The 18188-nt window shown below is 41.9% G+C and overlaps 1 protein-coding gene across 4 annotated transcripts in view; it reads right to left on the bottom strand.

Annotated features, from left to right (window-relative positions):
* The window catches only part of KCNH1 (potassium voltage-gated channel subfamily H member 1), a 314873-nt gene that overhangs the window by 245220 nt on the left and 51465 nt on the right, over positions 1-18188 (bottom strand). For all 4 annotated transcript variants that reach the window (XR_012667760.1, XR_007355670.2, XM_048843090.2 and 1 more), the window contains one exon: positions 11920-12312. Coding sequence is in view for 2 of the 4 variants with exons in the window: in XM_048843090.2 (XP_048699047.1) it covers positions 11920-12312 (393 nt within the window). In the remaining 2 variants the exon portion in view is untranslated. The remainder of the gene's footprint in view (positions 1-11919; positions 12313-18188) is intronic.

Raw genomic sequence — 18188 nt, 5'->3', positions numbered from 1 at the left:
AAAACACAGATTAATCTTGGATTGATGCACAGGACTGGGATTCAGGAGATATGCATTCTAGCTCTGGCTTTGCAACAGACTGCTTGCAAGACCTTGGGTGAGTCATGCAAGGTCTTGTGTCTTGACTTCCCAAATCTGTAAAATAGGGATAACAAGTCATCCCTAGCTCACATGGGTAAAGGGAGGGTTAATTCAGTTTTCAAAGCATTTATTATTAATTATTGCTGTTAATTTGTATGGGAGAGGCATATTTTGTCATCCATAGTTCAGCTCACACAGGTCTGAAATCACTGAAGAACCGGGCTCTAGCTGAAGAAAGTATAATTTTATGTAAATAATTTTAAATCACATTTTTTACACACCACAACTGAAAAGTGAACACACTTTATAATTCCCTCAGGGCATGATGGAGGATGAGTAATTTTAGGGAAGATTGGAAATAGTTTTCAATTTATATCTCCTGGAGCCTTCATTAAGGATAGCAGGTACAGGTTAAATTTACACAGTCACATTCTACTCTTCAGGACATTGCGTATGGCCTTCTTCATGCATAAAATGCAGGAATATGTTTCACTCTTATTATAAACACTGTGGTTGGGAACCAAGTGTGAACCAGGGGTAGAGGGCAAAATTTTTTAAAAGAGGGCTTAGCGTTAGCCTAACACTGGGTCCCCTTGATTTCAACTGGCCAAAGCACCGCTTCTGAAAATCCTGCCTGTCATGTTTAAGGGTTATTGGGAGGTTTATGGCAATTTTGAGGTTTAATATAAGTGGAGTGAGATGTGGAGGCCAAAGAGTAAATCATTATAAGGACTGGAATAAAGCTAGATAAAAGTAAATGAGTTATTTGTGCAAAATTGCAGACAGATGGCCAAATTCACCACTGGCATAAGTGAGGCAATATTAATTGAAACCAGTCTTGCCCCATTTATTTTAATGTAATTCTAGATTCAGTTTCACCACTGCATTGCTCTAGGTATCTGAAGTGTCATGATAATCCTGATTGTAAACAATACCATGATTAGAACTCTTCACCTCATCATTTTTAATTTTCTGATTTTCTGTTAATTAACAGAATTTCATGTTAATTGAACATGACCTTTCCTACAGATTACTATGTTTTGCAGCCAAGTTATGAGATAACATTATACTCACAAACTGTAATTAAAATCTAAGCCTTCTGGTTACCACTAGGGCTTTTAGTAAGGGAACAGCTGGAGATCTAAGATCCATGAAGCTTGTTTTTGGTCAGAGCTCTGAGATTCCAGTTTTCCAGCATCCAGATAGAACATAGCCACCAACTATGCCCATAATACAGAGGTGGAAAAGAGAGATCAAGAAAAAAAACCCAGCAAATACATGGGAAGTAAATGTAGAGATGGGTTGAAAACTGATAAAAGGCTAATGTGTCCAGGAAAAGATACACATTGTTTTACACTGATCTGTAACAAAGGGAAACAAAGATAAAGGAAATTTGTCAGTAAACTAATATTTCATTAAGCATTGTAATTTGGGGATGAGTGTCAAATTAAGAAGTCATCTCAAATTAATGGATCTATTACCTTTGTTTCAGTGATACTGGTATAAAGCAAGTCAACTCCAGAAGCTTTTTCCCTATTTTGAAAAAAAAAAATACAAATGTCCAATCCGTATCTGGGGTCAGAACTACTTTTGGCATCTAGTACCAGTCCATCTTAAATTCTAATCTGATACCTGTTATGAAATAGATTATAAAGCAACCAACCATTTATCTACTCAAATAAATACTCTTTGCCATCTCATCTGATTTGCTGCCTCAGATCAATAAAAATACTCTAAACTGAAGAAAACAGGGTAACTGAATCCAGTCTTCTAGAAGATGTTTCCCTTTCTAAGCACTTTAAGTATCACTCTAACAGCAGTTTTCTGAAGTAATGCAAAATTTAATACGCTCAATTAGCTCTTCTCCTCGGACAACAGCTATCACCGTATGTTCTCACTGAAGATGTAATTTGATATATTAATTCTTTTAGATTTATACAGATAAAATAGCAGCCCACATAAGCTACTCATTCTTCTGCAGCGTGATAAATCACGTATCATGCTTTGCCAAGATCTGAGAAAGTAGCCTTGGCACCCAACGTATAAATTATACCTCTACTTATCTGTGACTTGGAGATAAATCCTATCCAGGCCAGTATTACAAGGGAAAACAGGGGATGCTGGCAGATGGACACTCTGCTGCAGTTATCTTGCCAGCCAGGAGTCCAGAGAGCAGGTCCAAGGGACACAGGGTAGGATGTTCTTTGCTGCTGCTCTAATAAGGAACAGTGCGTACTCCCAGATAATGTGTGTTGCTGATTGCAGCGGAATAAGTCCTCTTGCCATCCAACTGCATCTATAAGGAGATGTGGTGCACAGACTGGCGTATTCACCAGTATTCTCTCCTATCGCTTGGAGAAGAGATCCTTTTCTATTTATTGAGGTGGGGTGGGGGTGGGGGAGGAGAGGATTCCTCTATGTTCCTCTTCCCAGTTCAACTGGAGGCAAACTCAAGCCCAGTGACTGAATTGTGTAATAGCTTCTATGGCAAAGTTCTCTCTTCATCTGGCATTTGTTTACTTAATACTAGATTCATTGATTTCAGTGGGAACAGGAGCAGGCCCCAAATGAAAATAAAAACTAAAGCCTCAGATTTAACAAATTTGCTGCTTCTGCCCTTTCAGCACTGATACAGCAATTGCTCCTGCAGGAAGTCAGCTAGTGGCATTAAGACAATATACATATTTCCTTGAGAAGTTTATTTTGTCATTCAAATCAATGCAGTCATGAAGCAGAACATTTTCAGTTGATCAGAACCACAAGTAATGTCATCAGAGCAATAAGAATAAGGTCCATGGACCAAATTCTGCTCTCAGTTACTCTGGAGAGTAGTGGTATACAGTTATACAGTGGTATAACTCCGATTATTTCAGTGGAGCTCCTCCAGGTTGACAGTGGAGTATCAGAGCAGAGATTGGCTCTAAAAACTTAAGAGTTTTCCCCAATAATTGCTCTTTTACTGCAATCATTTGTTACATGCTGCCCCCTGCAAAAAACACCCAAATCTGGCCCGATAACTAAAATTATTGCAGTTAAATCAGAATAGCCAAAAAATAAACTTGCAACAAAAATAATCAAATTAGCTCAGTGAGAGGATCCTTGTCATGACGCTACATCCAGCCCGGCCTCATTCTTAAATTCAGATTCCGGCTACAACTCCAGCTGACAAGGTTCTTTCAAACTCTGCTAAACACAGTTTTCCAAACCTTAAAGCTGCAGTAACCACAACAGCAACCGCAATCTGTAAAGTTCCATATCTGTGTCAATGGTAGTTCTGAGGGCAAACTGATTGTTACATTGGATTCAGTGATTATGGGAGACGTACCTGAGAAGGGAAGGGATAAGTATATGCTAGTATCATGATTTATTCATGTTATACACTATTTGTGTTTGTCAGGAGTGCATGATTCCATTTACCAGGAGATTTTATGCTCAGAACTTTAAAAGTGGGTAAATCCTGTGATTTCCCTATTCACATAAGCCTTCTTTGCTAACATGTACATTAAAGCGATGAATTTACAGAATGGCTATGACATGCCTAATTCAAATTAGAGTTGGTCAATTATATAGCCATATTGCTGCACAGCTTACAGTTGATTAGTTGCTCTGGGTTGCCAATAGCTTGTAGAGATTAACTGAATGGCAATCAAACCATAGGATCTATTCTTGAAGCCCTTAGTCAGCCAGTGAGAATCTGCCTGCATCAGGTCTGAGTAAAAGTCTTAAGATTTGAGCTGATAACAGGTAAAAGTGAAAAGATGGTAAATATGAAGGAAGAGCTAAACAATTTTTGAAGAACGTTAACTTCCCTCTAATGTATCGGGATGGAAATTCCACTAGACTTCATTCGAATCATTCAGCTTGTCTTAGGTTACTTCTGATGGTCCCTCTTGGGTTATGCTGGAGGACCATGAGACCAGCAGACCTGTTGCTCAGCTGGAACGTGGGCTTGGAAGAGGTAAATCAGATGAAAGAATGCTTGGACCAAAATTCCAAGTATCTTAAAGCCAACAAGAAATCAGACTGGTAGAAACCATAAATATTCTAGGGGAGTGGAAAAAAATGTCCCCACTTTTTGCATGTGAGAGGGCCTCAATAGAGATTGCCACAATCGCAAAGGTCTGACTGGACCCTGTCTCTTGTGCAGGTTTTGAATGTGCAATATTCAATAAAAAGTGGAATTCACCACTCTACAAACACTGCCATATACTTGGTATTCATGAAAGTGAACACTCTATATAGGAAAAAAGAGTGGCATTACATTTGAAAGAGGGTGTCAAAATGATTGACTGATATGGGGATGGAGAGCTATGGAGTTTTGAGAGGCGGGGTAAGGAGGGAAAGGTTTAAGAGCACAGCAAAGTGGGAGAGCCTTACATCATACTGAATCAGACATTTCTCAAAAGTTCAGAGTTCTAAATGTTTCATTGTATCTCCAGCCATTTTTAAGTGCAGCCATTTTTAGTGCAGCCAGTATCCATTTCCCAATATACATGCCCAAGAACTGAACTGCAGTTTTCTTTATCCTGGACTATGCCATGTATAATCTGCCTCTTGTGTAAAAACACTCCACAGAAGTTGGGTTAGGAATTGGTTTCCTTTTGCTTAGTTTAGCCACACACTTAGGCCTGGTCTACGCTCACAGCGACACATAGAGTACATGTAGCTACACGCTATGTTGAAAAGCAATCTGCACCCATGTTGTCATACGTAGCTACATGTGGCAGCGAAAGGCTATGGCCGCAGGGAGCTGCTGGAGTCTTTCCCTGCTGCCTCCCACACTGCCAGAGCCTTTCGCTGCAGGCGAACAGAGAGCAGAGTCGGGTGTGTACCCTAAGGTTCTGGTGTGTCTGTACTTTACTCACCTAAGCAATGCTCACTATCTACACTGCTATTTATACCCAGGCTAGCTGGGCATGCAGTGTCTGGACTCTACATGCCGCTGTAAATGTAGACGTGGCCTTAGAGAAGATTCATTTAATTACCACAGTTAAGAGACCCACATCCAAAGCACTTTGTTGTTTCCCAGTCAGAAAGGAATCAAACAGGAAAGATGAACAAAACTAGGTAGGAATCTGCTCACACACACCAGTAAATAACTTTAACACTACTTGAAATGTAGCTGCGATAGTCTTTGAAAAGCAACTGTAAGGTTTCAAAGTTAGCAAGATTCCATAAAACTCAGCTGATTTAGCGTCTTTTCTTTCCAAACTGACTCCTCTTTGGACCTGTAAGATGGCAACCTTCCTCACCAGCCTGGAGAATTATCAGCTGCATTCAAATCAGTCTTCAGCCCTTGCCTCCAGATTCCATTTGTTGTCCAAATCACCAAACAACTCACAAAAGGAAAACAAACATTTCCAGCTGGAGCTTTCTACCCACACATGGCACCCAGGCTTCCCACCAGGAGTCTCCTGAAATGGTCTCTAAGGAAGGGAGACTACCCCTTCCTGCAGCTTCTCTATCTCCTCCTTTCCTGCAGTTCTTTATAGGAACACCTGTCCCCACCACTTCTCAGCTGCATCTGATTGGTAAATAGAACTGGCTGGCCCCAGGACTCTTGTCCTTAAAGGGGCAGGCCACCCTGTTACCTGACTATACTTATCACCACCATCGATTCCTTTATCTTCTTCAAGGTCAGGGATTATGTTCTTCCACTTCGTCATTAAAACCCCTTCCTTTGGAAGATAGGTATCTTCTTTGCCTGAACGCTAGATTTTTCTCTAATTCATCTGGCTAGGCAAACATGAGTTAATTTATATTTAATACATCTTTCCTCACGACTTTTCAGTATGCATATCTCTGTCACCTCAATTCATAAGAGTGATGGATAGTTCTCAATTTAGTCAATGTCAGCCAATAACTGATTATAGTGGCTCATGTTAGTGCAGCTAGAGTTTAAGGCTCTTCAGCACTTCCACTATAAACTCCCTTATTTCAGAGATTTATATGGTGGTGACACGAGTGGATTCCATTCCTGCCAGGAGATTTCATGACAGGATCACATGTTACCAGGGTAACAAGTCATTGTTTCCAGTGTCTTATGAAGTTATGGGCTGAAAACTGCATAAGATACAAAGGTCCGTGTGAAATTGCTCATGCCACCACTGCAAAAACATGCTTCAGCTTGGCTTTGGCATTTAAGATCTTCGACGGCATTGGTCTTGACAAATTCCTAACAAGGAATCTGTCATAAATCTATTGAGGGATACAAGACTACTATGTCACTGACTTCTATTTTTGTTAATTCTGGCAACTGAAGCTTCAGCACAAAAAAAGTAACATTATACCCAAATCTATGTGGATTTTCCTTGAGTGGGGAAAAATTTATGGTCAGTCTGAATACTGGCATATGATATTTGGTGCACATTTTCAAGAGAGATCAGTACTATAGGAGATCAGTACTATAGTACTACAACCCCTCATCCTAGGCAAGCTAAACTGGAATCCACTGTACCATCTTAACCTCAGTATGTACTGTTATAAATCTAAGTCTGGCACCATGATGATTCATTAGTCAATGAAAGACTTCCATTATCTGAAGTTCCTTACCAGTTCAAGGAAGGGTTTTGGCTTTTAATTGTAGGAATAACTCGCCAGTGTGGAAAAGACTGGAAAAAAGTTCTCCAATGTTCCTTTTGTGTGGATAAGTTAGTTAATGACAACAAAGTGTTTTAGAGACAAGACATTGTAATAAATCTGTATGGAACTGGAATTTTCATTTTGTTGAACATTCTGTGATTTCAAAGTTTATTTTCATTCCTAATCAGAAAAAAACCAAAGAATTTTGAGATTGCCCACAAAGTGAAAAAAATTGGGGGGGGGGGCAGAAATCAGCTCAGATCCATTGAAATATTTTGTTTTATGTTATAATTATAAAATAATATAAAAATTTAAACCAAAAAGCTGATGCCTGCTGCTCTGATAAGAACAGAACAAAACATTTTGACCTTACTGAAACACTTTCCTTCATTTTTTCCCCCAAAGCAAAAAGTTTCCAACCAGCTCTAGTTCTAAATATTCCTATGATGGTGGATCCATCAGTAGCTCTGGGATTGTGTGTTTTATTTTTAAGCTGGGAAAAAAGGGAGTGGGAGAGACATGGTATTAAAAATATTTTATCTAAAACAGTTGATTTGGCACACGCCAATATTTATTTACGTGATCTGGCCTACGTGATCTATCAGTTGTGGCCAAATCTGGCCCAAAAAGAGTTCTACAATATTATCCATAGTCAATCTTGCCATCACTAAAAAATAGGGCCACTTATGGGGAATACAGGTGTCAGCTCATGATACCACATGCTGTTCATAGATTTATATATTTCAAAGCCAGAAGATACCATTAGATCATCTGGTCAGACCTACATAACACAGGGCATAGAATTTCACCCAGTTACATCTGTACTGAAACCAATACCTCAAGAATTGTTCTATTATAATTTTTGTGGTATGGGGCCATCGGGATCTCAGAGCATAAAACTGCACAGATTCCAGTGCACCAAAAAAAAAATCCCAGTTTATTAATACCAAGAAAACCAAACAATGTAAGGACAAAATAAAAGCTCACTATCACACTTCTCTACCAACACATGATTTTGACAGTATGCAAGCATGAATTGTAGAAACCCAAACTCCTGCATACAAACAGACATGGACGCCAAATACTTTTAATGCTCAAATGCAAACATGAGCACCTCCAGCCTTCCTCCACAAGAAGATTCAAGAGCTAAATGACTCCAAGTGTCATAGTTAACTGAAGAGAGCCAACAGGTCTGTGGAGCAGTAAGGTACAAAGTGTTTCACGCATCAGATTCAGATGAGGCACCTCATATAAATCAATCCTTTATGTACATCACATGAATTATGGCATTTTTAAGAAAAAATTGGCTTGTCAAGCTAGTTCGTTACTGACATCCATCTTTCTTTACAAAGAATGATTAGATACAGATGAAATTACTCAGCTTTCACCTGCTCTGATGAAGCCAAATAAGGATTCTGTTCTCTCTTACTACAGTCAACACAGGGAAACACTGAAGGAGTAAAATATGATTTTATAGTCTTTACCTCATTTTATTAACATGTTTGAAGGGTCATTCCCTATGGCAGGGGCATGCTCTGTTCCTGCCTCTTTCCAGAGGAACAAACTATTGAGACCATCAGGTAAAGCAGCCAGTGATTTATTTACAAATTTGTTCTCACCACCTATACAGGTTGTGCAGCAGCTTGAACAGAATCCTGGGGCTCTACGGCCTTTGAGCCCAGCAGGGTAGAGAGATCTCCTATATCCTTCACTCTACCGGTGACAGCTCTTTCTCTTTCCCCCTTTGCACCTCCTTCCTGTGTGTGTGTGTGTGTGTGTGTGTGTGTGTGTGTACACCTTCCAAGTTAATGAGGTAATTAGTTTTTAACTCTCTCCAGCCTATTTCAATCAATTTGGCCTCCTTCCCATATTCAAGCATGAAAGGGGCAGCTAATGGAAGTTGCAGTGATCAGAGTGCTGGATCAGCAGCTGTTGTCCAGCACTCTGTCACATTTCCCTTCTGGCAATATTACATTATGATTTTTTATTAAAGTGTTTACCGTAAGGCTAAAAAAGGCAACCTTTCCGATGTAAAAGTTGTTTCCTCAAAGCAGTTGGAGCAGCCTAGTGAATCTAGCCTTTAGATTCCAGTGAAGATTCCTTGTATTACTTCAGTTTCACACCAGTGCGTATCAGAACCTAGAGAAGTCATCAAGCCTGAAGGAAGTGGAACTGATGTAACAACAAGCCATGTAGAAGAGCTGTAATAAGGCATGAGTTACAGCAACTTAGTCTCTCTCTCTAGACTCAGACTTTCTGAATTTGGCCCTTCAAAGAGATGGATTGTCTTTATCTCTCCTCTGAAGCAGTTCATAGTGAAATGGACAACAAATATGGGGCCAGATCCTCAGTTGGTGTAAATTGTCATAGCTCCATTGATCATAATGGAGCTCTGACAATTCACACCAGCTGAGGATTTGCCCTAGTCAATCTACATTGATTTACACCAACTAAGGATCTGGCCCCATTAGGGGAAGTAATGGTGAACAGCATTAGAACAACAGAATCAAGAACAGCATGTTTTCTTTGCTTGAATGGGATAACTAGAATGACCAAGAATAACACTATTGTACTTTTCTGATTAAGAAACTATTGAAGAACCATAGAATAATTACAGTTTGAACCAGTTGTTCCCTTTGAATGACAGCTTTATCCTAAGAATCTGAAAAACCAAGTTCCAAGTATAACAATAATAATCACTTCAGAAAATCATTGCAGTAACTATGTACCTATCTCTGTTCACTTAAAGGCTTTTCATTTCAGTGTAATGGCCTCTAGCATGGACATTCACACCTGGGTGTGTTCTGTATGTCATCCTGACAGAATCAGACTCAGGTTATCAAGAGCCTGTCCAGCAGGATCAAGAATGATTTGCTACTGTTCTAGGAACGTAAAGAAAGTTGACTCTAGTTGTTTGATTTTGTTTTTTTAAACTCTACTGTAGACACCACACAAATATATAAACTCTACTGTAGATGCCAGCTGTTGATCACTTGATCAATCCTTCTATTGCTTTATGAGTACCATGATTATCTACAACAGCAAAATGTCAGTCTTTCACATAAATCTTCCCTTTGGCACAATTTGGGACAAACAAATATTTAAGGACAGGGCTTACAAAGTTTTGGGGGTGATTTCACTTGTGTTAATTCAGTCTGTGGCTCTATATAAAACAAAAATCTATCTTCAGGGAATTAAATCTCACATAACATTATATTTGCTTCTCTGCACTTAATAGTTTGCCTAGCTATCCCCAGCCAAAGTGAAAAACAAATATTTTACATGGATCTAATGAGACGAACAATGCTTCGTTCTCACAGCTTTTTTTGTTTAATTATACAAGTAGTAAAATGTTTTTTTTTGGTATTATCCAGATATTTCATTGGACATTATTTTAAGGAATGTCCTGATTTCAGGACACAGATTGGTCACACTTTACATTAAGGTTATGTTTATAAATGGATTATAAAGGATGAATAAACGATTAATAGGTGTTAGAAGTATGTTACAGGCATGAGTAGTTTTGTAAAGGGACCTTTCAATGCAACAAAAATAAGTCTACTCACAGGACTACAGACTGACAATTTGCTGTTTTATTTAGCTGCATCACAACAGGAGGAGGGTGGGGGAAGTCCCACTAAATAAGGGAAGGGGGGAGCATGACTCCAACACATAATATATTGAGTAATCCTGTTAACCTCATGATGACCACTTTACTACAAGTACTGTGTCTCACAGCTGGTTATAAGCACATCACTAGATGGTGTTATAGATGGTTATAAGTAAGGCTAAGATTTTGTCATGGTTATTTTTAGTAAAAGTCATGGACAGCTCACGGTCAATAAACAAAAATTCATGGAAGCCATGACCTGTCTGTGACTTGCTGATGTGGCTCCATGATTTCCCCCTACCACCGTGGTGGCTGGGAGCTGTGGGGGTCCCCCTCACCCATGGTGGCTGGGAGCTGCAGGGTGACTATATTTCCCAAAGAGAAAAATGGGACATCCCAGCCGCTCACCCGAGGCACCCCCCTGTCACCCACAAGGCTATTGCCTGTCGCTGGAACCCTGAGGAGAGCCCCCTCAGGAGTCTGTCACCTGTTGCTGGAACATTGCAGGGGGGCTCCCTGTTGCTTGTTGCTGCTGTCATCTGTCGTTGGGACCCTGCCAGGGCCCCACTGGTTGTCAGCTCCAGAGTCCTGCAGCCCCTGGGGCTGAAGCAGAGAATGTCAGGGAGGTCTCTGGAAGTCACAGATTCCGTGACTTCCATGACCTCCGTGACATAAACGTAGCCTTAGTTATAAGCAACCTGTTGGACTCATCTATACTAATTGACTAACCATTTATTAAGATATTCGTTATTTAACCACCCTTTATAAACTATTTGCACATGTGACTTTAATATAAAAGGCGATTAGTCTAGTCTCAATGCAGTCTAGTCTAAATGACTAAAAGTAAAACTGTTAAAGCTACAACCTATCCCCCTAGTTTAAGTCATTGGTGGGATTAGCCCAGGGGAATGTCTGTGCTCCCCAGCTGTCTTGTGGCTAGCCCTGAAGAAGGTGAGCAAGGAGGGAGGGAAGGTTCCATGATCCCTCTCTTCTGCCCCTTCTAGACTGTAAGTCATCAAAACGAGCTGGAAAATGGTAGTTTCAGATAAATGTTTGGTATGCCATGTCTTCCAAACTGTGGTGCATGGAGCAACCGTAGTCTGCTAGCCATATCATGCTGGCTGTCCTCCTCCTTTCTGGCTACTACATCAAATTAAAGACAGCTGGATAAAACCAGTGAATACCCTCCTGATCTTACTTTCTCCTATAAAAATTACCACTAATTGCCAAAGAGATGTTATTCGATCACCCATGGGAGGAAATAGGGCCAGCAACCACGGCTGTTGCCCTGAGCACCAACTTCTAGGGGCACTACATTACTTGCCTTTTTTTTTTTTTAATTTTATTTTTGGGCATACACACTTGGCTGGTTCATTCACGACAGGGGACCAAAATGGTTTTCCACCCTGGGTGGCAACACATCTAGGCCCAGCCCTGGGACAGGAGGTGGTGTGTGCAAGACAATATCTACATTATGTTGCATAGCTATGAATAAGCAGCAGCAATTGCTGTGGACAGCTACTAAAGGGAGACATGCTCACACCATATGCCAGCATATTTACAAGTATTCATTCCTTATTTTTTGGGGGGAGGCAAACATTAAAAGAAAAAAAATAAAGCCCTGGAAATGAGCCTGGTATACTAACCTCATCAACATTCTCAAATGCATTGATGACGTCGTATGGCAAGCATGAAAGCAGATCAATCACAAACCAGGTCTTCAGGTAGTTCATGCGGATCAGCTTGGGGTCTGAGATCACCTCTCCGGCTGGCCCAACGAAGGTGGTATGGAAATTAAGCACAATGTCTACTAAAAAAATGACATCTACAATGCTATCTATCACCAGCCAGGCCACGTTGTTCTGTTTGGTTTTAAAGGAGACGTTGTAAGGGACCAAAATAGCAGTGTAGAAGGTTAAAATCAGGATGATCCAGTCCCAGGTGGTCTTGAAAACACAATAATGTAAAATGATATGTGGTGGAGTCTTTGGTGCCTCTTGTTTGTACTGTGGAAGGATTTCAGAGCCCAGCTGCAGTACCTGGAACGACAGATATTTCAGAAAAAGGGAAATATTTTTCATTTTTTTGATTATTGAGCTCAACAAAACGTTTCACAGAAATAGTGCCTATTACAAAATCCTGCGACTCCTTTAAACACTAAAGAGTTGCAAGTACAGTACAACAGAATCCTTTTAAATTAACCGGTTGCCTCTACATCCTTTCACTATTTGTTTTTATGGTGTTGTAGCTTCCTGTTTGCATTATGGTAGCAATTTGATGCCAACCCCAGATCGGGGTCCGTCACAGGGCATGTGTGTCCCATAGCACCCCCTGCTGGCCAAGCATGGCTCCTGCCAGTGCTCTGCCTCATTTTCTCATCCATAGGGTTTTGTCTCTCTGCCACAGAATAGACATGGTTCAGTCTAGGTCACTTTCAAAGGTCAGTGCACACAACTCCAAACAATCCAAAAGTACTTTTGCCCCACTTTGGTTCCCCTTCTGAGCACTTTCTGGGCTCCCTTTAAGTCTCCCTGCTCTAGGATGGAGCATGCTTCCCTGTCCCTTCACAGTCTTGGCTCCTCTTGGAGCTACCTTTCTATCTTCCCTACTCAGACGTAGGATGCTCGCTGCTTCCCTGGAGTCCTTCCAGACCCTCCCACAAGAGCCCAACTTGTTTCCTGTGGTTCTTCCTTCAAACAGAGTTTTCTCAGCTCTCCCATGAGATCCAGATGTTTCAGGGTCTCACCTGACCCCAATTAGTCCAGTCCTCTTAGGCTGGGAGGCAGCTACCTATGGCATAGGTAGGGCTAATGGAACAGAGCTGGCTAGCCTAGGCTTCTTAGACCTTAAGGGTATGTCTGCACTGCCACTGGGAGTGAGCTTCCTGCCCAGGTAGATGGACTCGCACTAGTGGGGCTTGAGCTACCTCACTAAAAACAGCAGCGCGGGCATTGCAGGTATGGTGGAGACTCAGGCTAGCCACACGAGCATAGACCCAGGGGATTGGGTCGGCGTGAGAGCCTGAGCTCCAGCCTGAGCCGCAATGTCCATGCTGCTGTTTTTAGCGCACCAGCTCAAACCCCACTAGCGTGAATGTGTCTACCCTGGTTGGGGGGGCTGGCTCCCAGCTGCAATATAGACTTACCCTAAGGGGCAGGCCTTCCTGTTACAGGGCCCCATTGCATGAGGCACTGAAAACATACATAGCAAGAGACGGATTCTGTCCTGAAGAGTTTACAGTCTAAATAGACAGGACAGACGAAGGGTGGGAAGGGAAGCAGAGGCAAGGAGTTACTTGCACAAGGTCACTGGCAAAACCAGGAATAATACCTAGCTCTCCTTATTCACAGCCCAGTGCCACAACCACTGGACCACACTGCCTCTGAACGCTGTTGATTTAATTCTCTGCTATACTGATGCTATGATGTGGCATGAATTAATTGGACTTTGTTGTGCTACTTTGTGGGGCATAAGAGTAAACTCACTTTGCTTTCAACACCACAAAATTGCACCATTAGCCCAGTAAATTATGCCAGCTTTTAACTTTCACTTTCCATTAAAATAATTCAGACATCAGGAGTACTGAATATCTGAAGACCTAGGATCTGATTCTGACCTCATATAGGCCCAAATTCAACAAAGCACTTAAGCAAAGGCTTAACTTTAAGCATGCGCTTAAAACTCATTGACCACACTCTTAGCTTGAAGTTAAGTCCTTTTTGGAATTGGGCCTTGGATTGGTTTTACCCAGTGTAACTTCACTGCCTTCATTAGGCCTGATTAATACACTGGAATAACTGAATAGAATCATGTCTGGAAGGTTTTGGACCTGATGTTCATCTCACGCTAGTGTAAATCAGGAGTGACTCCATGTAAGTCAATGGACGCACACAGGCATGAAACCGGAGTGAGATCAGAATCAGGCCCTTACACTTTTTCCTCAAATAAAAAATGTGAAGGCTTGCATTGGCTCAGTGATAGGAGAAAATTGAGAGGAAGATAAAGGCATTGCCAGAGGGAGGTGAGTCAATGCCAAACAAGTGGCATCTGGGAAAGCTTTTTAGATCTTCCATTTTTTTTCATGTTTACTGTAGCATGGCCATTAATTTGCTTTGGAGAATGGGGAAAGGGAAAATAAATCGCTGCCACCTGTAGGACGAGATCAGACAATATGCCCTCACAGGAGTTATCCGCACATCAGCTTTTTAATATCATTTATATGCAGACTTTTATTTGCAGACTTTGCTGAACCTTTTAAAATGATCTTTTGTGAGCTGATGGCTATTTCCAACAGATTAAACTGAAAGGAAAAAAGGAGAATAATCAGCTCTTAGATTGTGTCTTTATAAGCATCCTAGGGCCTGATTCTTTGTTCTTCTGCACCTTTTATGGTCATTTACACCTGTGCAGAGTGAGTGCAAAACAGCACCACACTAGAATGATAGCATTTCACACTCATTTTGCACAGATGTAAATGACCATGTGAGGTGCAAGGCTGTGGAAAATCAGGCCTGATGATTGTCAGAGTCCAACATTTTCTCCAGGAGGGGGCAGCAAGAGCTGATCAGAGCCATAGATAGATTACTCCTGGGGGAATTATGCGCCACTGCACGTGTGCAGAATTCATTTCCCCGGTAGATTTCTTTGCTTACACACAGAAAAATGACAGGGAAACAAAGGGAAGCTGCAAGAGCAGTCACACATCACTCTCTAGCAGTGCAGGTACATTGCCGGAGTGGCCGGTGGAGAGGTAAATCACCGCAGGACTAGCCCCCACATCCAGACCCCCATGCACTGACCCCCAACTATCTGCCCAGATCCCCACCCCACCAATCCCCACTCCCTAGCATCCAGACCCTCCCCCCCACGCTGAGACCCCCATGCCCAGACCCTTCCGCTGAGCCCCAACCACTTTCACCTGGAAGCCCCTGCAGGGTCCTATTGTGCTGCACCTGAAACCCCCACACCCAATGATCCTCTGTGCATCCAGATCCCCCCCACTTCTAAACCCCCCCCCCCCGAGCTGCCTGCACCCAGATTATCCCACACAGAATCCTCTCACACTGAGCCCCTCCACATTTGGATCCTGCCTGGTTGAGCCTGCCTGCCCCACACCTGGTACACCAGGCACAGAGGGGCAGGGCCCCAGGGTGTTTCTGGGGCAGGCCCTGGCCTTGTGCTGTGTCAGGGTCAGATGCAGTATCACCACTGAGTCTGTATCCAAGGGATGCGGAGCCAGGGAGGCTGCAGGGTGATCTCCCACCTTTGTACAGCCTGTGCTCCCCATTGCCATGCTGGACCCTCTGCATTTGTTTATTGACAAAACTTGCAGAATTTTAAAATATGTGCAGAGTTTTTAATTTTTTGGCGCAGAATGCCCCCCGGAGTAATAGATTTGCAGACTGCGTACACCCAAGATCAAACAGAGAATCATCAACAATCCAGAACAATATGAAAAATGTAGGCAAACGTGACCTCCTATGCTGAACTTAGTTTCCAGAAACAGCCGCAAAACAGAGGGTCAACATGTGAGGCTGTAATTAGAATCCTAATAGAGCACTCCAGGCTAGGATTTGGTCCTGGCTATCACAAAGCATTCCTGGAGCCATATCCTGCCAGCCCTGGACCTTATTCATCCAGTGCTCCATGCAACAGGAAATCTGCCCTTGGGTGGTTAGAGAAGCTTGAGGTGATGCGAGGTGGCAATAATCCCCTCTCTATCAAGAGGCTGCAGCCAACCACTGCCATCCCCCCAAAAGTATGTGGTACTGGCTGGGGCAGCGGATTGGGCAAGTGCCCATGGATGAACTGATTCAAAACATCCCTTTGAACCACTGTGGGTGAATCCAACTATTGGCTTCAATGGGAGTCTGCATAAGAAGTAATGGTAATATATAGTCCCAAGTCTGAAATGCAGTCTGAGGGGCAAGCGGACTCATCCAGACTACTCATCCATTGCAATAATTGGTCAGCATGCACTTCCCATCTCTGACAATAGCAGGTATAACCCAGAGTGACATTCTGCAGGTCAGTTAAGTAGATTTTAGTTATAATACTTAATGGTCCCAGCCACTGCTAGAACATTTTTACCACCTCTTAAATGCAGGGCAAAACCGCAGTTGCCTCTTGTAACATGCTGCTGAGGATACCCAGAGCTGTGAGCCACTGTGTGACCTCTCTGCCTACACAAGGGAGAGTTTTGCTGGTGATTTGTTTGTGTCTCACTTTCCTGCCACACCGGTTTGTCTTCCTCACCAGCAAACTCCTCAATAATCTCCCAGCCTAGCAGGTAACTATCAGTGAACTCTAGCCTCCAAGCTCCTCAGAGATGCTTCTCTGCAATGTACAGCCCCTACCACTGTGCTTTCACAAAATATATCAAGTTTGTGCTCTGCTGACTTGTCAATACATCACAGCTTATTCATTTAACTGGGGGGTAAAACACACCCTTCCCTTCAAACACAGCACCGAATTGGTTTATAGTAAAAATATAGGTTTCAGAGTAGCAGCTGTGTTAGTCTGTATTCGCAAAAAGAAAAGGAGTACTTGTGGCACCTTAGAGACCAACAAATTTATTTGAGCATAAGCTTTTGTGAGCTACAGCTTATGCTCAAATAAATTGTTAGTCTCTAACGTGCCACAAGTACTCCTTTTCTTTTTAGTAAAAATATAATAAGTTTGTTAACAAAAGACCATGGATTAAGTGATACCAAATAAAAGAGATAAAACCAGAAATGGTTACAAGCAAATAAAAGTGAAAACACACATCTAAAAGTCTAAAATTTAAACTCAACAAGCTACAGCCTTGGTTCAAGGTCTATTTCTTACCAATCTTTTTATTTCCAGCCAGGGCTGACCCTCTCTCAGTCAGGACTTTCCACAGAAGAACAAGGTGCTGGGTTTCCTTTGTCTTTCTAGGTGAAAGATCTTTGCTTAAGCAGGTTTCTCACCTATGTTTAGTTTCCTGAGACTTCAACCCTCTTGGCTGAAGGGCCCATATTTCTCATCTTGCAACAGGTCTGGCCCCTTGTGTCTGTCCAGCAATGGATACCAAGATGGTGTCTTCTCTCTCCTTCGATCTTCCTAAACTCACACTTTTGTCCCCAGACTCAGGATGATCTCATGCTGTTCTTCCCTTCCTGTGGGCTTCCCATCCCCCTGATGATTCATATGTGAATTGGGCTTCCATTGTTTTAATTCTTCTAATCTTAATTTATATATAAGACAGGTAGGTAGCTGTCTTCCTTCCTGTCTGGGAGAAAAACTGATTCTCTCCTTTTGGTCACAGACTTTAAAGCATAGTATTAGTGAGTAACCGTAATTCCTCATCTAGTGTTAATACATATATTTCACAATGATATTAATCACCATTGTCACCAGTTCACATATGATCATTTGTATTTAAAATGGGCCATGGAAGTTGTGACAGTAGTGAGTTGGGGTCCACTGGCCTGGTTAGACCAACTGAAACTCACTGGTACATGTCAGGTAGTTCCTGGCCATCTGGCACTGAGGTGCTCTTGGGGGTCATACTACTTATGCCATCAAAAGGTCCTTGGAGACTAGGGTTGTCATTTTTGGCATACATCTACGTTAATCTCTATCAACATTGTTACTTTAATATAGCCACAGGCAGACATTCTGACAACCATCCTGACAACCACCTTTTAAATCTGGAAATATACACATGAATCTTGACAGTGAAAAACCCTGAAAACTAAAAATAACTTGTCCTTAGTATGAGTAAACTATATTTTAGAATTTAGGTTCTACAGGTGAAATTTTCAAATCCACTCAGAATGGCCTAATCCTGAGACCCTGAAACTCAATGGTAAAACCGCCAACTCTTAATTAACACTAAGAAAATCTTGCTTTATGTAAATTAGAAAAACACTGTCTGGAAGCTTACTCGTGT

This window comes from Caretta caretta, chromosome 3 (assembly GCF_965140235.1).
Source record: "Caretta caretta isolate rCarCar2 chromosome 3, rCarCar1.hap1, whole genome shotgun sequence".
Lineage (NCBI taxonomy): Eukaryota > Metazoa > Chordata > Testudines > Cheloniidae > Caretta > Caretta caretta.
Note: the sequence above shows the minus strand (reverse complement) of the source record. Positions and strands in the feature narration are given on the sequence as shown.